The 24,510-nt window shown below is 43.7% G+C and overlaps 1 protein-coding gene across 3 annotated transcripts in view; it reads left to right on the plus strand.

Annotated features, from left to right (window-relative positions):
- The first annotated feature begins 10,660 nt into the window (after positions 1 to 10,660).
- Positions 10,661 to 24,510, plus strand: part of LOC134624772 (tyrosine-protein kinase-like otk) — a 44,677-nt gene continuing 30,827 nt past the window's right edge. For all 3 annotated transcript variants that reach the window (XM_063469816.1, XM_063469814.1, XM_063469815.1), the window contains exons 1-3: positions 10,661 to 10,853; positions 23,716 to 23,826; positions 24,036 to 24,371. In XM_063469816.1, coding sequence (XP_063325886.1) covers positions 23,766 to 23,826; positions 24,036 to 24,371 — 397 coding nt within the window. In that variant the 5' untranslated portion in view covers positions 10,661 to 10,853; positions 23,716 to 23,765. The remainder of the gene's footprint in view (positions 10,854 to 23,715; positions 23,827 to 24,035; positions 24,372 to 24,510) is intronic.

Below are 24,510 nucleotides of genomic sequence, written 5' to 3' on the forward strand. Positions count from 1 at the left end.
TGACCAGGACATGTCCTTCAAGGCACATATTAAACAAAAATGTCAGACTGCTTTCTTCCATTTGCGCAACATCTCTAAAATTAGAAATATCCTGTCTCAGAGTGATGCTGAAAAACTAGTTCACGCATTTATTACTTCCAGGCTGGACTACTGTAATTCACTATTATCAGGATGTCCTAAAAACTCGCTGAAAAGCCTTCAGTTAATCCAAAATGCTGCAGCAAGAGTCCTGACAGGGACTAGAAAGAGAGAGCATATTTCTCCTGTTTTGGCTTCTCTTCATTGGCTTCCTGTTAAATCCAGAATTGAATTTAAAATCCTGCTCCTCACATACAAGGTCTTAAATAATCAGGCCTCATCTTATCTTAATGACCTTGTAGTACCATATCACCCTATTAGAGCACTTCGCTCTCACTCTGCAGGCCTACTTGTTGTTCCTGAGTATTTAAAAGTAGAATGGGAGGGAGAGCCTTCAGTTTTCAGGCCCCTCTTCTGTGGAACCAGCTTCCAGTTTGGATTCAGGAGACAGACACTATCTCTACTTTTAAGATTAGCCATAATACTCTCCTAATTGAATGTACCAGGCACTGATTCTACAAGGACAGCACTCCCTTCCACTCTTTACTTGAAGCAGCTAAAGATGAGTTATTTTTTTATGATTTAGTCCAAAGTTCAATAAGGCAGATCTGTAGTCAGTCATCTGCCTCTTTTCCCAGGTGTTTACTTTCTTTCTGCTCTTTACATCACTACCACTTTCCCACGCTGTCACTCTCAGTACTTTTGTAGTTACTCTAGTTCAGTCATCTTCTTGCCTGCCTGCCTTCTTTGGGCCAATCAGCCTCCACTTTGTGTGGTTTAAATATTTACTCTCTGTCATTCTCCCTTTGAAACTTCATGTGACCCACATCCTCCCCATCTAACATTGTTTATTTTGAAGAGATAAGCAGTCCATGTGTGACTCTCCAGTTGTTTAGTTTGTCTAATAGTAAAAACAGAAACACTGTAGGATCACTGGTGGCTGTTCTTACATGCACACAGAAATGAAAATGAAATGAAACATGTTGCTAATTTTTCTTTTATTTCTGAGATCTGACACACACACACAGATTTACCACATATGAGACAAACAAAGACCAACAACAAGGAAAAATGAGCCCTTAATACAGAACATGAGCAGGGACCAGGACAAACCACAAACCAATCACTGCTTTAAGACTGAGCCAGTGGTTCTCTGAGATTTTTAGGGCAGGTCACCTCACAAACTTTGTAGTGTAAGACATCACTGTGTTCACTTTGGTTATTAACCAGTTTGTGCCCTAGAATTTAATTCAACATAATTCCACTTTATTTTATTTCAATTGGGAAATACTTTTGTAAAATGCATGCTAATGTTCAAAATAAAAATTTAAATAAAGATTAGAAGAAAACATTGCTTATAATTACAGAGCTTCTGTCCATTCGACTTAAATACTCTATACTTGGACTTAACTGAACTCACTGCTCTCAACTATTAATTCAAATTTGTAATCAGACGAGACACAGTCTGTGAACATGGATTCAAAAACTCATGTTAAACTGTATTTTGTCAAGTTTTAGAATTTTAAGGTAATTTTGTATTCAAATACATCATCTCCAACAAAATGTCGAATGTGACAGACAGACAGAAAAATTAGAATATCAGACAGCTACACCCTCAGCATCCACACAGTCACACTATGAAAGCTATAAATCGTGTCTTTAGCTCATAAATCCACTATGTCCAGTGACTGCCATCTTAGTCCTTTTCCCGACTGATTATCAATCATGGGACACATAAATAGACTCCAATTTGTGCATGTTTCCTAAGGGAAATATGCTTCCCTTAGGCAGTATCATTAGAAGACATAGTATACATTTTCACTGCTATGCAGATGACACCCAAGTCTATCTGTCCATGAAGCCAGATAACACTGGATTGGAGATTTAATAAAAACAAAATCCACAATAAAATTGTAGTACAATCTTCTGTTTTTAACAAAAAATTACATGTTGTGCAAAACAAATATGAATAAAGGAAATCATAGCAAAAAAATTAATAAAATATAAACAGCAGCAATGGCGTCTTTGAACAAATAAAATGTAACATTCACTTTGCTGTCTGCAAAAAAAATTGCTCTTCGTTAACAAAATATCCATTTTGCTGCCTTCTCTTCTATTTCTGTGTGTGTGTTCAATCACGTTCATCACATGAAGTAGTTATGCATTGGAGTGGAGGAATGTTAGCATTTCTTCATGCTCAGCAGTCAGGCTTGCCCTTTTTTGGTGACAATGTTTCCAGCAACTGAAAAAAGCCTTTCAGATGGTGTTGATGTGGCAGGTACAGCCAGATATGATTTGGCTAAAGTAGCCAGTGTGGGGAATCTTGTTGCATTATTCTTCCACCATGTAAGGGGGTCATTATCCCCTGGAATAGGGGCTTCCCCAAAATACAACAGTACTTCTTTCCTCACCGCCTCATTTTCTCCATCCCCACCCTGGTCAGTGTTTTCATTACAATCTTCCTCCTCAGAATCTGTACCCAACAAAGTGTCCAACACAGACCTCTTCTTTGTTGGGGGACTTGCTGAGGCTTCTTGTCCCACAAGGCCCCGTGCAGCTGATAGTGCCTTATCAGTCTTGGGGTCTTTCAGTGCATGAAAGACATTAAACTTGACAAATCAAGAGTTCGTTGTCATTTTGCTTTTGCAAGCACTTTAACAATGTTGTAATAGGGTCCACGACGGCTACGTTTAGCAGGTGGTGCATTATCCTTGTTAACATTTTTCCTGCGTCCAATTCGCTGTCTCACATTTTCGTCTTTTGCCGATTCTGATAATCAGCCTGCGCGCATTCCGACTCATTTTGCCAGCATGGGCCACAAATAAAAAACAACTAAACAGCAGCTGCTATATGTTACTACTAAGCAGCTTAAATTAGTTTTGCATTTTTTTTTTGCATTGCATCTCTGTCTATGAGTGAGTGTATGTCTATGGGGGGGGTCTGGATGAATTAAAGGGTAAACCAGCGTTAGTAAGAAAGTTGAAAACTTACGGTGGTTTGTCCTTTTCAGAAGTTGCTCCTTGATGCCGTCGTTTGAGGTGCTGGTGCATAGCCGTCGTGCTTTTATGATAGGCCATTTCCACCTTACAAAGCCGGCAAATGACTGAATCACTTCCTTTTCGGTTAAAATATCCCCATACTGTAGAACTATGGCGTTATTTTTGTGCCACTATTCTGAGCGCACGTAAAAAAATTGAGCGCACGTAAAAAAAAATTGCAGGTGCAAATATGATCGACTGTTTCTAGAAGAATTCCAAAGTTGTCATCTTGTACCCTCTCAGAGCCCTGTATGCTTGCAGAGACCCCTACAGTAGGGAAACATGCAAAACAGTGTACAATCCTTTGTATTTGAGCTTTATTTATGTCTTACACAGCATCCCAACTCTTTAGCTAACTTAATAACTTTAGCTAAAGTGAATAGTTAGTCTAATTCATTAGTGCAGCATTACTGGATCACCTCTGTTTGAAGTGATATGATATGTGACTATCACTGTGTTTAACTATCATAATAATTCTTAGGGTACTGAGTGCATGCTTAATTAGTTGTTTTTTTTTAAACATACTACTCCATTGCTATGTTTGACAGACTGAAGTTGTCGGGTCACCTCCTAAATCGACCATCTTTTACAGGTGTTTTGTGCCAGAAATGGAGTGTCCACTGAAGACTGAAGATACTGAATCTCTACGCCTTGCCATTGATCCCTCTTGTGCCTTCATCTAGACAAGAGACATTAACTTAACCACTCACATGCTCTGTACCTACATCACCTTCCCTGACAGTGGTAGCTTGGCTCATCTGAGGGTGAAATTATAAGAATGTGTTATTTTGCAAAGTGCTCTCTAGGGTTCCTAAATAAAATATGGCATTGAGGTCATTTCTTTTGAATTAATCCCTTCTTCTGAAATATAAGAACCTCTCCTGGTTTTAATGACACTTTCTGTTCCTTACTTTCTGTTCCACTCCCAAACCCAAACAGATGCTGACAAGCTGACACAGTAACATGGAAGAGGGAAAGAAGTTGGAAAGGACTACTATAAATAAACCTAATGCCTAACAATGAAAAATGTAAAATAAGAACAATAATAATAATAAAGATAAAAGATGAAGTAACAAGTTTTTAGTTTTTTGTTTATTCCAAATGATCATCCAGATGTCTGTGACATGTGATGACAAATACCATAATGGAAGGCCTTTGTCATCACATGCTTAATAAACTCATATATTTTTGCATATGCTGAACAGGCAGTCAGACATGCTGTAACTGTGGGGTAGAAAACTGCATGAACACCATACGGCAGGGGTCTCAAACTCCAGTCCTCGAGGGCCGCTGTCCTGCAACTTTTCCATGTGTACCTGTTGCAACACACCTAGTAGGTCATTAGCAAGAGTATAGAACTTGACTGCACGCTGAGTTGGCAATTCAGCCATTTGATTCAGGTTACAGCAGCTCATGAGTGAATGAACATAGTGCAATAAAAGTATTTTAGAAGTATATGTTTCCAAATACATATATTTACTTAAATTAACTTGAGTAGGTAGGGTTAGGGGCTGCCACCTCAGCATGCAGTCAAGTTCTATACTCTTGCTAATGACCTACTAATTGTATTCAGGTGTGTTGCACCAGGGACACATGGAAAAGTTGCATGACACCGGCCCTCGAGGACTGGAGTTTGAGATCCCTGTCATATGGAATATGACAGTGTGGTTGAACTGGATGAAGACTCTGAAGTTTCTCTTCTCTTCTGGCAGGACAGGAATGTAGCCTTGTCCTGTGAGCCACCGTAAGGATGTACTTGGAGTAGAACTGGACTGTCACCGGCCTCAGGCTCTCCACCTTTTCAAAGACAAAGCAGTCATTTAGATAAAATATTAGATATTGTTTACCTGTAAATGCACAAAGAGAATTTAGAAATGTAATTATTGTCAAGAGTGAACAAGCACTGATAGTGTAATCTACAGCTGTGGCCAAACGTTTAGAGAATGAGAAGTGTTGTTTATTTACAAAGTTTGCTGTTTCAGTGATAGTTGTATATCATATTATATCACTTCAAACAGAGGTGATCCAGTAATGCTGCACTAATGAATTAGACTAACTATTCACTTTAGCTAAAGTTATTAAGTTAGCTAAAGAGTTGGGATGCTGTGTAAGACATAAATAAAGCTCAAATACAAAGGTTTGGACACTGTTTTGCATGTTTCCCTACTGTAGGGGTCTCTGCAAGCATACAGGGCTCCGAGAGGGTACAAGATGACAACTTTGGAATTCTACTAGAAACAGTCGATCATATTTGTCAAAGCTGAATTCAGGGCAAACTACGCTAAATTAGCGTTTTTAGCTAACAGCTACAATAAGCATAAAAGTTACTGTACGGCTATCATTTGTTAACATGACGCTTGTTCTTATACATGTAATACATTTATTACCAACCTGAGAGTTTATCCGCTGGTCATTCGACATGACGAATGACTTCTGAAGTCTTAATTCAGCTCAAGACGCTGTAGATTCCCGTCAGTAACACTTTCAGTCCGCTGGCAAAATGTAGTTCTATTAATCTGCGCTTGAACCGGAACCGGATGTAAGTTCCAAAAAACTGAATTTTGGAACTGAAACTGAATGGTGAGAAGTGAAACTGAAATTATTCGAGAGCTGAATTTTTAAAGGATAAAATGCAGTTTCAAAGCAAATGAATTCATTTTCAATATATAAAATTCAATTTCAATTTAGTGATGATCATTTTCAAACCATAAATTCAATTTCAAATTAGACTAATTCAAATTCAGTTTTCAAAAGCATTTATTCAAGTTACAATTCAGATTCAATCTGAGCAATTCAAATTCAAATTTAACTTATTCAAATTCAGTTTCTGATGGCACAGATTTCTGCCCATAAAGTACACACACACAACAATCAGTGCTTCCTGTTGCTGTTGTTGGTTTTTAGATCTACAGATGTAGACAACAACAGTACACTACACTAAAAGCTCAGCTTGCCAAAACTATAGCAAGGACTTTGTGGAAATGTTCTATTCTGTGCAGAAAAAAACGAATTTACACTCAATATTGCTGCTGGATTTATGACTCAATGTGCACAATCATCAGTTTTATTTTTACTGCCATACTTGTGTTATGTTGGGATTTATTTTTATCTGTAAGGAAGTTGTGGAAGTAAACTATTACTCTGATACCAACAGACACAAGACTAAGACCCCTTCACAGGGATGTTGACGGGGGTTGTGATATCTACAAGACAACAGGGCCATAAATCTGCTGTTATGGAAAGCAGCCTTATCTAACTCTACAGGCCTCATTGGACAGTGATAGATGGTTGTCATGGTAACAGGAGTGTTCCTGGCAGAAGGGGCATCTCCAAATAAGGAGATCGCCAGAAGGCTGCAGAAGAAGAAATGTAAACCAAAGTGCTGGATTCAGCCAAATAAGGAGGACTGTGGCCTTCCTCCAACTTTTGAACAATCACCTTAGCATCCTGTATATCACACATAATGAAAAGCATTTACTGCCTGGCAGCAGCAGCCTTTTGTCTCTGAGCCGGAAAAAGGAAGTCCATGACGTCATCTAATACTAATTTGAAGTTCTAACCATTTTGATAATAAATTGTGAAAACTTATAATTGAAGTGTGTTTGTTTTCTCTCTCACATAAAAAGCTACAGTTACTAAATCAGACTCATTCTAAATCAACCAGCATTGAAAAGCAGGAGCAGTGGCAGTATTCATTTTAAAGTCTGTCTGAATTAAATTCAGGTATAAAAATGTTGATGAATGACTCAACCTGAATTTAATTCAGACAGACTTTAAATGATTCCGGCGCCGCTCCGAGCTGGCAGCCAGTATCAGCAGCTCCGACCTGACCGAGTCCCTTTTTCTCTTTAATATATGTTCCTCTGTTGTTTTTGTTTTTCTATTTTTGAGTGCTGTCCCCCACAATGGAGCTCAGAATTCTATGGACAATGATATTCTTTATCACATTTTTTACGGCGTCTTTGTCCGGAGAGCGCGTGGAGGTCCGACCTCCCATTGTTTACAGCAGGGATCAGCTGTTAGCCCTCGGAGCCTCCGCTGCCATGCCTACCGCCGAGCAAGCTAACATCCCCCGCGAAGTGAGGAGGAAGAGACGCGGTACTCGGGCCGGGATCGGGCGTCGCAGTAAAGTTAGGAGGTACCGGCCAGCGATTCCATATATTATTATGGGGAATGTGAGATCTCTCCCCAATAAAGTAGACGAACTGGCAGCCCTTACCCGACATCAGAGGAGCTACAGGGAGTGCAGCCTGATGTGCTTCACAGAGTCGTGGCTAACTGCGTTAACTCCGGACTCACATGTAAACATGGATGGTTTTCATCTGATCCGGGCCGACAGAACAACGGAGAGTGGTAAGAAGAGAGGAGGGGGTCTGGCTGTGTTTGTGAACGATAGATGGTGTAACTCTGGGCATTTATCTATCAAAGAGACGCTATGCTGTAAGGACATTGAGCTGCTAGCGGTTAGCATGAGACCGTACTATCTACCGCGAGAGTTTACACACGTGATTATGATAGCTGTGTATGTCCCGCCCTCTGCTAGCGCTGCAGCAGCCTGTGAGGTCCTGCACACTGTAACCAGCAGACTCCAAACACAGCACCCTCAGGCCCTTTTCCTGATCTCTGGGGACTTTAATCACATCTCCCTGTCCTCCACTCTCCCCACCTTCACTCAGTATGTTACCTGCCACACCAGAGACAATAAAACATTGGACTTATTGTATGCCAACACCAAGGAGGCATACAGCTCATCACCTCTCCCTCCCCTTGGGGGCTCAGATCACAATCTGGTTCATCTCCAGCCTGTGTATAAACCTCTAGTACACAGAGAACCAGTAGTGAAACGCACAGTAAGGAAATGGTCGGCAGAGACTGAAGAGGCCCTGAGGGACTGTTTCCGTTCTACTGTGTGGGACAACCTCTGCAGCCCCCTGGAGGATGACCTCAACAGCATCACAGACTGCATTACGGATTACATGAAATTCTGTGTGGACAACACCGTACCCATTAAAAAGGTACGGTGTTTTTCTAACAACAAGCCATGGATAAATCCTGAAATTAAGGCTCTCCTCAAGGAGAAGAAGAGAGTCTTTAGATCTGGAGACAAACAGGAGCTGAGAGTTGTTCAGAAGAAGCTGAAATGGAAGATAAGGCAAGGAAAGGAAAACTACAGGAGGAAGATGGAAGAGCAGCTGCAACAGGACAACATCAGAGGGGTTTGGAACAGCCTGAAGACAATCTCAGGACAAAAACCAACCCCCCAGGCTGCAGGAGACTTGGGGTGGGTGAATGACCTAAATAAATATTTTAATAGGTTTGATCAACCACCCACCCCTCCCACAGCATCGTCCCCCCTGCTGCAATCTCCTTCATCTTCAGGGACTGCCTGTCCATCATCTCAGGACTTCACACCTCTCAGCTTCACACCTCCCAGCTCCAAGTCATTACACCCACCCCCGGCTTCTGTGGACTCCAACATACACACCCCTCCCCCAAAACCCCTTCTCTCCATCTCAGCACTTCAAGTGAGGAACGAGCTTCGCAAGATCAAGTTGCGTAAGGCTGCAGGTCCAGATGGCGTCAGCTCCAGACTCCTGAGGTGCTGCGCAGATGAACTGTGTGGCATCCTAGGTTATCTGTTCAACCTGAGCCTGTCACTGGGGAAAGTACCACAGCTGTGGAAGACCTCCTGTGTGGTACCGGTACCAAAGACCTCCCATCCCAAGGACATCAGCAGCTACAGGCCGGTAGCCCTGACATCGCATCTGATGAAGACCCTCGAGAGGTTGGTTCTAAACCATCTGCGCCCCCTGGTGAGGTCTTCATTGGATCCGCTGCAGTTTGCTTACCAGCCTGGCATCGGGGTGGAGGACGCCATCATCTACCTCCTGCACCGAGCTCTGACTCACCTGGAGAAGCCTGGAAGCACTGTGAGGATCATGTTCTTTGATTTCTCCAGTGCTTTCAACACCATCCAGCCACGACTTCTGAGGGACAAGCTGGAGCTATCGGGAGTGGACCACCACATGTCCCAGTGGATACTGGACTACCTCACAGAACGTCCACAGTATGTGAGGTCACAGGGCTGTGTCTCTGACACGCTGGTCTGCAGTACGGGGGCCCCACAGGGAACTGTGCTGGCACCGTTCCTCTTCACCCTCTACACTGCAGACTTCTCCATCAACTCCCCACGCTGCCACCTACAGAAGTTCTCTGACGACTCTGCCATAGTCGGCCTCATCACAGGTGAGGACGACTCGGAGTACAGACAGTGGACTCTGGACTTTGTGGACTGGTGTCAGCAGAACCACCTGCTGATCAACGCCGGAAAAACCAAGGAGTTGGTGGTGGACTTCCGGAGACGCAGACCCACCACACTGACACCGGTGAACATCCAGGGAGTGGACATTGAGATAGTGGACTCTTATAGGTACCTGGGTGTTCACCTGAATAATAAACTGGACTGGAGCCACAACACTGATGCTCTTTACAGGAAGGGTCAGAGCAGACTCTACCTGCTGAGGCGGCTGAGGTCATTTGGAGTACAGGGAGCGCTTTTAAAGACCTATGACTCTGTGGTGGCATCTGTCATTTTTTACAGTGTGGTATGTTGGAGCAGCGGTGTATCGGCAGCTGAGAGGAAGAGGTTGGATAAGCTCATCAGGAAGGCCAGCTCTGTTCTGGGATGCACCCTGGACCCAGTGCAGGTGGTAGGAGACAGAAGGACTCTGGCCAAAATAACATCTCTGATGTACAGAGTCTCCCACCCCATGCGTGTAAATGTTGCTGAACTGCAGAGCTGCTTCAGTGACAGACTGCTGCATCCTAGATGCATGAAGGAGCGTTTCCGCCGGTCCTTCCTCCCTGCAGCTGTCAGACTGTACAATCAGAACTGCTCCCAACAAACACAGATGTCAACATCAGCGCTGTAACAACTTCTACTGTTATAACTTGCACATTACTTTTCTCAGCTTATATATACAACTTATTGGAAGTTACATGTCTACTTTTTAATGCACAGGTACAATAAACAATCTGCACTTTTCTAATTATTCTAAATATTCTTAACTATTTAAACATCTTTCAGTATCCTGCTCCGTTTGCACACTATGTGTACGCTAATTTAAACAACTGTACAGTACTCTGCTCTGGTAACTATTGTCCATGATGTAAATATGTAAAAATTGTGCTTCTGTTCTGTGTCCTGCTCTGTTTGTATATGTGTGTTTTTGCTGCTGATACAACCAAAATTCCCCTTGTGGGACAATTAAAGGATTATTCTATTCTATTCTATTCTATTCTAACTGTAAAATGATTGATTTAATCATTACTGTCGAAATCATATTAAGCAAACATTAGAAATAAAGGTTCCTCATGAGCTCCCACATGAGCTCCTTACAAACAGGAAGTTTGTACTTTGGAATTTAGGCCCAGTTTCAAGGTCATATCAGAAAATATTTACACAAAGCAGACCCGCCTCATCCTTTGTCCTATCCTGTCTTTTATAGTTATAGTAAAGGTTTTGCTTCACTCAGTATCAGAGTTACAGTCAGAGAGGACAGAGACCAGGACTTCATCAGGATTATTCTGCTTACTTCAGTTTTACAGTTTGATTCACACTCACAGCTGATTTGGACGGATTCCGTTAACATGCTTTTTCATGTTTTCACATTTTTGGTTTTTTTCCCATCACGATGAGGAGCAGAAACTGAGGATTTTCCTGAACTCCTGACAACAGTAAGTGATCTCACATCTGCTGGTTTATGTTGTTCAATTCAAAATCCCCACATACAAGGTCTTAAATAATCAGGCCCCATCTTATCTTAATGACCTTGTAGTACCATATCACCCTATTAGAGCACTTCGTTCTCGCACTGCAGGCTTACTTGTTGTTCCTAGAGTATTTAAAAGTAGAATGGGAGGCAGAGCCTTAGTTTTCAGGCCCCTCTTCTGTGGAACTAACTTCTTGTTTGGATTCAGGAGACAGACACTATCTCTACTTTAAAGTAGTGACTAAAACTTTCCTTTTAGCTAAAGCATATAGTTAGGGCTGGATCAGGTGACCTTGAATCCTCCCTTAGTTATGCTGCAATAGACGTAGGCTGCTGGGGGATTCCAGGAGTTTTTCTTCTTCAGTCACCTTTCTCACTCACTATGTGTTAAACTCCAGCTCTCTTCCACAGCATGTCTTTATCCTGTTTTTCTTCCCTCTCACCAACCGGTCGCAGCAGATGCCCCCGCCCCTCCCTGAGCCTGGTTCTTTTTTTTCTCTTTTTTTTCACCTGTCGCGTTTGGTTCTTTTGCCATCAGAATTATTGTCTAAAGGCGAAGAAAGATGCCCAACGGATTTACTTTACCAAATGGACCATCCCAGCCTTGCCGTAATGGTCCATTTGATTCACCTTTTATTGTTTATTTTATTTTCACTTGCTGAATACGGGACAGACTTGACTGGTGGAAAGGGGAGAAAGAAAGAGGGAAAGAAAAAAAACTGAGAAGAGGGACAGGGAAAAAGGGCAAAAAACAAAAACCAACAGAATAAGCAGACAAAAAATACATATATCGATCACCTGGATCACCTGTTGAGAAAGAAAAACGAAAGCAAGCAGAAGAAAACGAGTAATAAACAACATCACAATGATATATGAGAATATGACAGTAAATACTAAATATTAAACATTATTGTGCAGCACGTAAGATTGACAGCGCACAGTGTGCTTTGAGGTAGGAGCCAAAAAGGGTGTAGTTTGTGTGTGTGATCACCTGTGTGTACACCTGTGAGCATGAACGCGCTTGTTTTTTTAAAAGGTTCCTTCATGTAATGATCTGCTAGAGGGTGTGGGGGGCCACTGCCCCCGTCCTCCAGGGCATGAAGCAGGTATGGAGGAGATCAAAACTCCAGACATCCAGAGGCCCCCAGAACACAAGAGACCAAGGAAGACCAACAGAGGGGCAGCCGCACCACTATCCCAGAAAGAGCTGAGGAGAGTCCCAGATGAGGGGTCACTCAGCAGCCGCGGAGCAGAAGCCAGGGGGGGTTGCAGTGACGTGCCCGTGAGCTCCGCCGGCAGCCAGCTGTGCCAGAGTGACCGAGCCCTGGGCCGAGAGGCCGAGGGCACCCCACCTCCGAAGTGGCCCGAGCGAGCCCCAGGCTCCAGGCCCCGATAAGCAGCCACCAAGGAGTGAGCCGGTGGGTACCTGGGTGCCCACCCCTGGACACAAAGAACCACCAACGCACCGATGTCTGAGGGCGTCCGCCACCAGCAGGGGAAGTGGTGGGGGGGAGATAGGCCTCCAAACCTTGGAGGGCCTGAGATGTCCCCAGAGAAGTGGCGTCTGATACCCAACCTGACATATGGACACAGACATACAGGCACACACAGATACAAACATTCATTCCCACCTTCATGCTCTCACATACAATTACTCAACACTCACCCAGCGTGGAGACAGACATAGAGAGACACTGTACACACAATCACACTCCCCAAGCGTACTCTAAGCCCCGGGTCTAGGTACCCTTGCCCCTGGAGGGGGAAACTGCGCCCAGACCCAGGTGGTGTTACCGTTTTCCCTGCGGTGGGGAGAAGCAGACCGCCCCGACTCCGCAGCAGCAGGGAGGCCCCACATTCCAGACCCCAGTCGGACGGCCAACTCCTCCTCCTAGCCCCCCCGCTCCAGCAGGCCGCAGAGAACGGGGGTGTAGGAAGACTCCAAACCTAACCTCCCTCCACCCGCTCATATGTAGTGTTGATGTATGTGTGTTCTAAGGTGCATTTAAAACCCAGGAGGGCATGGAGCTACCTGCCAGAGCAGCAGGTAAGCGTATAGCCCCTCCTGCTAGCCCTCAATATATACGTGTATTTAAAATTGAGAGGTGGGCAACGACGCCAGGGGTGAGGTGTACACCCTGATGGTAATTTGGATCCGTGTAGCATGCCCACCCCCAAGATCCTATATGTATGTGTAATGAGAGTGTGAGTAATGTGAATGTCTAAGTTGTGGGATAAAATTGAGGCGGAGGCAGCCAGAAGGGGACAGGGGGGGGGATGCCTCCTCTGCACCCTGGTGCAGAGGAGGCATAATCACAATCACCCACACATGCAGGGCCTTGGGGTAGGAGGCACCCCTACCCCAAGGCCAGGGCAGCAGTGCTTCCCGGCCCCACAGAGCTCGTGACAGTCCACCTGACCCCACCACAGAGAAAACTGCACCCACCCCATCATCCACTCGATGCACCGGCGGCACCCTGCGCCAGGGCCGGGCCCCCATACACCCACCCGCCCACAACCTCGGCAACACACCAACCAGGAGCCAAGCCCCTGAGGCCCGGCCAGGGCCCCAGCCCAGAGACGGAGCGCCCCCAGAACCTCACGCCCGTCCCAGACCCACCCAGGGGCAGCCAGGCTACCAGGTCAGTAACCCACGTCCGTCAGCACAGACCCTCCCCTAGCCCCGCTGCACGCAGCCACGAGGAAACCGCCACCTAAGAGCCAACAGAGCCCCTAATTGGCCATGACCGCTACCCCGGATTGAGCCCCCCAAGGAAGATGCTCCTGGGGAACCCCCCGACGCCCTAAGCCTGTCCCTACCCCCACACCAATCACAACAGTGAAGGTGGGACCAAACTATGACCCCCCACCCCCACTAGGTGATGAAGCTGATCAAAGGAGCCCAGAGCAATTGATCTGATGTGGTGGCAGAGGCTGTATCAAGACTAATGTAATCTAATAGATAATTTCTATATTGGTTAGAATTGAGATTATTTTTATTTTTCCAGTTCATGAGGACTGTTTTCTTGGCTATGCATAGGGCAGTGAAAACCATGTGGGCTATATTCTTTTCTGTAGTGACATTATCTAAGCTGCCCAACAAACACACTAAAGGGGAAGTTGGAATGTTACATTTCAGACACTTTGATAAGTCTTCACATATCTCGTGCCAAAACTTCTGAACTGGTGGACAGAACCAAAGAGCGTGGATATAATTGTCCGGTGAATTGGTTTGGCAGTGTGAGCAGTTGTTGGTAGACGTAAAGCCCATCTAGAACATCCGATGACCTGTATAGTGCACTCTATCTAATATTTTGTATTGAATTAATTGAAGACTGGGATTTCTAATTAGATGAAAGGTTTTTAAGCAAATCTGAGACCAGAAGTTTTGGTCTAAGTTAACTGATAAATCCGCTTCCCATTTTGCAATAGGAAGTGATATTGATTCATCTGTTTTAGAAAGCATTCTGTATATTTTGGATAGTAATTTGGGGGTTTTAAGAGTAAGAAATTGAACCACACTTGGTGGTGTTTGTAGTTCAACTTGACCCGGTTTAAATTTCTTTTTTACTATGGATTTAATTTGTTGATATTCTAAAAATCTTTTCTTGTTGATCCCATATTGTGTAACTAGTCTGTCAAATGAAATAAATTCTGTTCCTTCTAGTATATGTTCTAAATATTTGATTCCTTTACCACTCCAATCTGAAAAGTTTATCATATTATTGTTTTGTAATATGTCAGGGTTGTTCCAGATAGGTGTACGTTTGCATAGGATTAATGAAGACTCTGTCAACTTCAGAAACTCCCACCATGCTGTCAGAGAAGAGCTGATGTTGACGCTTTTGAAGCATTCATGTCGTTGGATGTTTGAGCTGATAAATGGTAGATCTGAAATCTCTAAATTATTGCAAAGTGCTTGTTCTACATCTAGCCAAGGTTCATCTAAGAGGGTATGTTTTTGCCATCCTGAGATAAACTGAAGCCTGTTGGCTAAGAAGTAGTGCTGAAAGTTAGGTAGTTCTAATCCTCCTTTATCCTTGGTCTTTTGTAGTGTTTTTAAGCTTATACGTGGGGGCTTATTTTTCCAAAGGAATTTGGACATATATGAATCTAGAGATCTGAACCAATCTTGCGGCGGTTTAGTTGGGATCATTGAGAATAAATAATTTATTTTTGGTAATACCATCATTTTTATAGCGGCAACCCTTCCCATGAGTGATATGGGTAGACATTTCCACCTAGCCAGATCACCTTCTACTTTCTTTAAAAGTGGAATATGGTTTAATTTAGTTAGATCTGCAAGCTTGGGAGAAACATTAATACCTAAATATTTTATATTTCCCGATTGCAGTGGAGTAGAAGAGGAATTATGGAAGGAGCAATTAATCGGAAGGACTGTAGATTTTGACCAGTTAATTGAGTAATTTGATATTCTTGCAAAATATTTTATTAATTCAATCACCCCAGAGATATTGGTTTGTGAATTTTGGAGAAAGAGTAACACATCATCCGCATAAAGGCTGATTTTATGTTCCACGTTCTTGCATTTTATGCCCTTAATTACTGAATTCTGTCTAATTGCTGCTGCTAGTGGTTCAATAAAAATTGCAAACAGTGAAGGGGAGAGTGGGCATCCCTGCCTGGTGCCCCTCAGGAGACAGAAGCTGTAGGATGTCTGGTCATTTGTTCTGACAGAAGCTGTTGGGGAATTATATAATATTTTTAACCACTTGATGAAAGAAGATCCAAAACCAAATTTGTGTAAAGTTGCAAATAGAAATTTCCAGTTAACTCTGTCAAACGCTTTTTCTGCATCTAAAGAAAATATTGTAGTTTCAAGGTTTTTACTGTATGAGTAGTCTATCAAATTAAGTAATCTACGTGTATTTGTTGATGAGTGCCTACCTTTTATGAAACCAGTTTGGTCAGGATGAATTAAGAGGGGGGTTATTTTCTCTAGTCTCTTCGAGAGAGCTTTGCAGATTATTTTGAGGTCTACATTTATAAGGGATATTGGACAATAGCTTGAGGGATATACAGGGTCTTTGCCTGGTTTTAGCAGGAGAATAATGTTTGCAGAATTCATATTTGATGGGAGTCTGCCCTTTTCTTTGATTTCCAACAACGTTCTGTAAAAAACTGGTGCTAGAATCGTCCAGAATTCTTTGTAGAGCCTGGTTCTGCCGGAGGTTTTCCTTGCTTGCTCATAGGGGGTCATATGATTGTTGGGTTTTTCTCTGCATGTATTATTTTAGGGTCTACCTTACAATATAAAGTGCCTTGAGGCGACTGTTGTTGTGATTTGGTCCTGTATACATAAAATTGAATAGAATTGTTCAGTTTATTTAGTTTATGTAAATCAGTTTATAATAACGTTCAAAAGTTCCAGATGTCTCAGTGCATCTGTTCACAGTTCTGGACAATGAAGCAGCAGAAACACACACAGACATAAACAGCAAATATTCTGCAGACAGAGGATGTTTCTGTTTCAGCTCTTCCTTCTTTATGGAAATGAGAAGAATGTGAAATCAAACCAGTTTGTCTTTCTGTCAGGTTTAAACAGCATTTATTATTAATCCCTCATGACTACAGCTAAATGCTGCCTCCTCCATAGTACAATATACATTTTCATACAGTGAAGTCATTTTGAAGTCCTTTGGCTGATGATGGTCTTTAGTATGTAGCTGATGATTGATGATGAGATACGTTATGTTTGTGTTGTTCTGTGGAGATCATTCAAGAACTGAACCTGTTAAACACTCAGACCTGCTTTAGATTTGATATATTTTATATTTTGTAAATTATTTTTTCACCTCTTTTTTTCAATTCAGTTCAATTCAATTTTATTTATTCATGTCATATAAGTACAAACATATTTTATTGCTACCAATGTTATTGTTGTCACAGAATGTCCTGAACACAGTTAATATCTCAACCATTGACAGAAAAAGCTGAATTTTATAATTACCTTCTACTCCTCTGGAACGATGCCCGTGTCTCCAACATCAACGTTCTCCCTCTGATCCATCAGCATTTTGATGTTGTTTAGGTGTTTTTTAACTTCTAGTCCACTGCATGGACTTTTGAAAAGGACTGTTGCACGTATAATTATGTCATCCATTTCTTTCAAGTTGGAAGAACATGCCAGAAGTCCAAATATGTACATGCCTAATTTGTAATTTGGGGGAATTCAACGTGAAATAAAGCATATAAACAATAAACATGTAAAGATTTTATTATATATATATATGTAGATAGATAGATAGTTAGATAGATAGATAGATAAAAAAAAAAAACACCCAGCTATCCTTCAAGCTCGGGTCCTCTACCAGAGGCCTAGGAGCTTGAGGGTCCTGCGCAGTATCTTAGCTGTTCCCAGGACTGCAGTCTTCTGGACAGAGATCTCCGATGTTGTTCCCGGGATCTGCTGGAGCCACTCGCCTAGCTTGGGAGTCACCGCACCTAGTGCTCCGATTACCACGGGGACCACCGTTACCTTCACCCTCCACATCCTCTCGAGCTCTTCTCTGAGCCCTTGGTATTTCTCCAGCTTCTCGTGTTCCTTCTTCCTGATATTGCTGTCATTCGGAACCGCTACATCGATCACTACGGCCGTCTTCTTCTGTTTGTCTACCACCACTATGTCCGGTTGGTTAGCCACCACCATTTTGTCCGTCTGTATCTGGAAGTCCCACAGGATCTTAGCTCGGTCATTCTCCACCACCCTTGGGGGCATCACCCATTTTGACCTCGGGACTTCCAGGTTATACTTGGCACAGATGTTCCTGTACACTATGCCGGCCACTTGGTTATGGCGTTCCATGTATGCCCTGCCTGCTAGCATCTTGCACCCTGTTGTTATGTGCTGGATTGTCTCAGGGGCATCTTTACACAGCCTGCACCTGGGGTCTTGCCTGGTGTGATAGACCCCAGCCTCTATGGATCTTGTACTCAGAGCTTGTTCTTGTGCTGCCATGATTAGTGCCTCCGTGCTGTCTTTCAGTCCAGCTTTGCCCAGCCACTGGTAGGATTTCTGGATATCAGCCACCTCCTCTATCTGCCGGTGGTACATACCGTGCAGGGGCCTGTCCTTCCATGATGGTTCCTCGTCTCCCTCCTCTTTCTTGGGTTTCTGCTGCCTGAGGTATTTGTCACACAGTAGAAAATTGTGTTTTTATATTTTGTTTTGGATCAGACTGTGTGTTGGTACATAGTGTCGATTTTATTTGTATGATTTTATTGTGATAGTGATATTGCATGTTTGTTTATTGATATTCCTATTGCATGGTTTTATCCCCATATTTATATTGTGTGTTTAGTGTTGTTGCACAATATTCTTTTTATTCCACTGTGGACTAAGTGGACAATTGTAGGCACCTGTGAGGTGGGGGCGTTCCCCCAGGTGGCCTATCAGCCGCCAAACTGACTTAAGGGGGATAGTGAGCATAGAGATGAGAGGAGAGACACACGAAAAGTGAGGAGCAGGAAACAAAACGTGTGCAAGCCAGCACATGTAAAGAAGGACCTGCGGCCTGCCTGTGGGGCGCCATGAGACATTCGGCGATCGGCGAGCATAACCGGGCGATCCAGTCCCGACGGACAGAATAGCGACAGTGGGAGGCGAAGCGTGAAATCCACAGCAGGGCAGGGGTACGCCTCTGCCTGCATCTGTGAGTATCGCTTTCCCACTGTTGGGCGCTAGGTGTAGCTTTGCCGGGGGAGGGTAACAGCGGCTGCGCTGACAACGTTGCTGGCCCGTGTCTGTTGTTTCAGGGCGGTGCTATGAGGGAGGCCGTGTGCAGGTGTGGAGAGCGGCTGGACTGCACGGTCGCGCGCCGTCAGGCGGAGATAGGAGCCTCCTCCCTGGTCTTCTGCTGGCGAGATTCCCATCCCGGAAGAGGAGTTCCTCTCCTGTCTCTTTCAGCTAAGGAACATTTGCCCGCGTGTGGCTAGACTGTGGGAATAGAGGACTCTGGGGGGGAGTTTTTAGCATATGAGAAACATTCCTTTAGCTTTGTTTTTTTAGTGTATAGTTATTTCTGCCGGCAGGGTTTTTAGTGGGTTGCGAACACTATTTTTATTGTATAGCGGGGATTTTACTTTGTATTTGTGATTCTGGCTGTGTTTTCTCATGAAAATAAATGGTGTGTTCAAAGCCAGCTTAGCTTCTGTGCTCTGAGCGCTGACCCACTCACTCCCCTTCCGCTTGTATGTGTACGGACGTGGTGGTGAAGATTTAGGTCCACCAGTTTAGCTGCTACATATTCACTAGGCACTCGGTCAGTTGGGGCCATCTTCCCAATGTATTCTTGGATGTTCATTGTCTCATCCTGGACTGTGGTGCTGACACTCACCAGTCCCCGGCCCCCTTCCTTCCGCTTAGCATACAGCCTCAGGGTGCTGGACTTGGGGTGAAACCCTCCATGCATGGTAAGGAGCTTTCTTGTCTTTATGTCAGTGGCTTCTATCTCCTCCTTTGGCCAACTTATTATACCAGCTGGGTACCTGATCACAGGCAGGGCGTAGGTGTTGATAGCCCGGATCTTGTTCTTACCGTTCAGCTGACTCCTCAGTACTTGCCTGACCCTCTGCAGGTACTTGGTGGTTGCAGCTTTCCTAGCGGCCTCTTCATGGTTCCCATTCGCCTGCGGGATCCCCAGGTACTTGTAACTGTCCTCTATGTCTGCAATGTTGCCTTCTGGTAGCTCGATCCCCTCAGTTCTGACTACCTTCTCTCTCTTTGTTATCATCCGACTACACTTCTCCAGCCCGAATGACATTCCGATGTCATTGCTGTATAGCCTGGTAGTGTGGATCAGTGAATCGATGTCTCGTTCACTCTTGGCATACAGCTTGATGTCATCCACGTACAGGAGGTGGCTGACAACTGCTCCATTCTGTAGTCGGTATCCGTAGCCAGTCTTGTTAATGATCTCACTGAGGGGGTTCAGGCCTATGCAGAACAGCAGTGGGGACAGAGCATCTCCTTGGTAGATCCTGCACTTGATGGTGACTTGTGCTATGGGCTTGGAGTTGGCCTCTAGTGTTGTACGCCACATCCCCATTGAGTTCCTGATGAAGGCTCTTAGGGTCCTGTTGACCTTGTACAATTCTAGGCATTCCAGTATCCAGCTGTGGGGCATTGAGTCATAGGCCTTCTTGTAATCAGTCCAGGCAGTGCACAGGTTGGTCAGCCTGGTCTTGCAGTCTCGGCTGACTGTTCTGTCTACGAGTAGCTGGTGTTTTGTGCCTCTGGTATTCTTGCCAATCCCTTTCTGTGCCCCGCTCATGTATTGACCCATGTGCCTGTTCATCTTAGCCGATATGAGGCCTGACAGGAGCTTCCATGTAGTACTGAGGCAGGTTATTGGTCGGTAGTTGGATGGGACCGGTCCCTTCTTGGGGTCCTTGGGGATCAGGACCGTCCGACCTTTGGTTAGCCATTCCGGGTGTCTCTCGTTAACTAGCAGCTGGTTCATTTGTGCTGCCAGATGCTCGTGGAGTGCAGTCAGCTTCTTCAGCCAGTAGGCGTGAACCATGTCGGGGCCTGGTGCTGTCCAGCTCTTCATACTAGAGGCCCTTACTTGGATGTCTGCCACCGTGATGGTTACTGCCGTTATGGGTTGCGTCCTTCTCCCCTTTGCTCGTCCAGTATTGCTCCGTCTCCAGCCTTGGTGGTGCTGTTCTCTTATTGTTCCCTTGCCACTGAGAGTACACCTTTGCTGGTTCTGTGGAGAACAGCTGGTTTATTCTCCTGCCTTCTATCTCTCTGGTGTACCTCCTCAAGCGGCTGGCCAAGGCTATGAGTCTTTGCTTGGCAGTTTCCAAGGCCTCAGGTATGGACAGCTTGCTGTATTTTCTATCCTTCTTTGTCGCACCTTTCTGCATCTCCGTTAGTTGGCTATCCTCCCTCCGTGCTACTTTGATCTTGCCCTCTAGCCTCCTTCTCCATGGAGGGTACTGCTCCTTGTGGCTGTTCAACTTATAGCCAAGCATCTCACTGATCACTGCTGCCGTATTGTAGATCAGCTTGTTAGTCCCGGTAAGTGTGGCTGTAGGTACCATCCATAGTGCTGCATTAACATTATCTAGCAGATCTTCTGAGGGTACTTCACGTAATCTTGGTAACCGGCTACGGGGGATCCAGCTTTCAAGCTTGGCCATGATCCTATCTTTCAGGTCAGTTCCTCTCGCACTCAACGATCCTTCTCCTATCGCACTTGGGGCTTTGTACCCAATCTCGGGTGCGGGTGATGATATCTCCCCCCTGACCTGGCGTCCTAGCTCCCCCTTGCCGTAGCATTTATGTTGTACCTCGTCAATCTCTAGCTGTGAGAGAAGTCCCTTCTTTCGAATGTTGGAACACTGAGCTACTAGTTGTTTCGCCGTCATTGTGGATGTTGGGTATCGAAGAATCCATAGGTCCCTCATCCTATTCATGTAACCCCTTCCGCCAGGGTTACTTGCGTAGTAGCATTCCAACAACGCCCTGTTTTCGTCTCTTGCCCACCGATGCCTTCTTGTTCCAGTAGCCCACTTGTCGTCAGGGTGCCCTGGTTCCTCAACACCTGACGCGGACCTTGTTGATCCGGACGACGTCCGAGTCGGCATGCCTTCGTATTTATCTGTCTCGCTCATGTCTGCGGTAGGCTCGCTTAGCATAGGGGGTCTAGCCTTAGGACCCTTACTGGATACAGACAACCCAGGCAGGAATCGAACTTGTATAACTTATATCGAACTTATATATATATAGATAGATATTGTATTTTCAACTAAGCACATGCACGTAAAAATGCTGTACCCATTAAAGAAGCAATTGTGTGTGTCAAACAAAGCCCATGAAAAGGGTTTAAATTGGACGTTTCAATAGAGAAACTGCTGACACGCAGTAAAATTAAAGTGCATCACAGTTTAAATATATATTTAACACTAAGAAATAAGAAAAAACTTTTATGTTTTGGTCATGAACTTAATATAAACAAATGAATAACAATTTTATTGTTTGTTTTTCCAAAGTAATCAAACCCATATTACAAATCAGCCACTAGAGGGAGCTCTAGGGCAGTTTACAACCGTAATAACCTGTTGAACTTCTAAAAGGCAGAACACAATGAATAACAATTTTATTGTTTGTCATTGAAACCACATTGTGTTTTATTTTAATTTGTACACTAAAACTGTTCCATTAAGCATAAAACTCAACAAACAACGCAGATAAAGTACCCTTTATCACTAATCATACATTTTAATGATTATGCTTACTTTGGCTGAGATAATCAACGCTTAAGTAGTTAAGACAAAATTTTTGTCCTCATGTGGCATAAATTATTTAAAACATTTATTATTATGTTGAGCATTTTAGAAAAGTTAAAAACAATGTTGTTGAGAGCTATTATGCACCTCAGAGAAAAATGTATTCCTTCAGAGTTCATTATGTTTGCCAAATATATACATATTCCACATCAGAATCAGAATCTGAGAAGCTGTATTAATCCTAGAGTGAAATTGAGTACTCATAGTGTTAGGTTTATATAGTTGATTGTCATTTATGCTTGGAAATATTTAATCATATATGCTTTGAGTTTTATAATCAATTGCATATTGATAGCAATTGACCCCACACACACACTCACACACAGATGCCTACACATACACACAGACGGTACTCTCTGGTTACATGTATATCTATGTAAGACTCATATATTAATGAACCTATGCATATTGTAACCTCAATAAAAGAGCAGTGTTACGAGGGAGCAGACGAGAGCAACTGGGGTCAGGTGAAGGAACGGCGCTCGGCCGGTTCTCTCACTCGTGCACGAGATCAAAGAGCTCTGCTTGGTGTTCAATGCTTTTTGCTGTTGTAGCACAATTGTCTCGTTCCAGCAGTGGGCCTGTGCTAGACAGACCCAACACATAGCAGCATACATACAACAGACAACAAAGTAATTGTATACAATGAAGTGAGGGAATGGAGCTATAAATAGATTAATATAGAGATATGAAAATAAACATAAATAAAAACATTGAGACACAAGTATTAACACTAATGTTTCGGAGATATAGCAGATAATATAAGTGTACAGATGTGCAAGTAAACATTGTGGCATACAAAGTCTCAAAGTGCAGTAAATTCTGTTTATACTAATTCAATAGTCTGACACAAGTGGATGAATGAAAGAGTCTAATGTCAGCAGCAAGGAAATCCCTTCCACAAGTACCACAAGTAAGCTTGCAGTCTGAAAGACAGAAGCAGCCTTTTGGGGAGATATGGTACTGTGAGGACTTTCACATAAAATAGGTCCTGGTTACTCAAGACCTTGTATGTGAGGAAAATGTTTGTAAATTAAATATTGTTTTTACAAGGATGTCAATGAAGACAAGCCAATATGGGTGAAATATGTTCTCTGTCTATTGCCTGTCATGACTCTCTCAGCAGCATTTTTGATCCATTCATTTTGAATAATTTATGATGCAGCGGATGGAGGTGAAACTTGTCTCAGAGGTACAGTAGGTGACCCAGAGGAGAAATGTGTTCAAAGTTTAACGTCAACTATCAGGGATGATTTTTGATGAAATTTTGAAAATGATACAACCAGACTGTCCCTGTGTGCACACGCGTACGTGCGGCTCTGCCGTAAAGCCTAGTGTGGAAGCGCAAGAAAATTTATGTGGCGGATCAGAGGCGGCTGGCTTGACCGCGGCTCACAAATGACGGCTCAATTGACCTCCATGACTTCATTCAGCTTTATTAAAACCTTAAATTTAATCTCATGTTGTGAAGTTTTAAACTGAGTTTCTGTTATTCCCCGAAAATACGACAGATTTAAACAACAAACTCAGAGTTGGATCAGAAGAACTACAAGACTTGGAAATGGCAGCTGGACCACAGTGGCTCTGCGCGACTTTGCTGTTTGTCGTGTTCGTCTCTGCAGGTGAGATTTACTGTTAGGAACCACACTGTGGGTGGACAGTTAACATCTGTAATCCAGCTGTGACAGAGACAAATGTTCAGAGGGTCATTAAATCCAGCATGACTAAAAACTCAAATGTCAAAGGAAATAAAATATTTAAAGTCAATCATTCTGATCATAATTGTACTTTGACCTTTAACCTCTCTGCTCTGTGTTGTTTCCTCTTTCAGACCAGAAAAACATCACAGCTGAGTCTGGACAGGACGTCACTCTGACATGTCGAGCTCCAAATAACATCAAACATGTAAAATGGATCAGATCTGACCTGAAGAAAGAAAATGTCTTTTGGTATCAGAATGGTCACTTTGATCCAGCCAACCAGCATCCATCTTTTGAGAACCGGGTGGATCTGCAGGACAGACAGATGAAGGATGGAGACGTGTCTTTGATTCTGAAGAATGTGACAACTCATGACACTGGAACATACGAGTGTCATGTATTTATGAATGAAACTCGCTCATGGAAGTCCACCAACATCGTCTACCTGAGTGTTGTTGTTCCTCCAGGTAAGTGAGTAGAGTTGAGTGTGTGTGTGATCAGAGGTGAAGCTGCTTCCTGGTTGTTGATGTTTGTTTGTTGTATGGATGAGCTGGTGGATGTCAGAGGTAGACAGATGTTTCTCCAGCTGTTGTCTTTGTGGCTGGT

The sequence above is a fragment of the Pelmatolapia mariae genome, linkage group LG3_W (genome assembly GCF_036321145.2).
Source record: "Pelmatolapia mariae isolate MD_Pm_ZW linkage group LG3_W, Pm_UMD_F_2, whole genome shotgun sequence".
NCBI classification, from domain to species: Eukaryota; Metazoa; Chordata; class Actinopteri; order Cichliformes; family Cichlidae; genus Pelmatolapia; species Pelmatolapia mariae.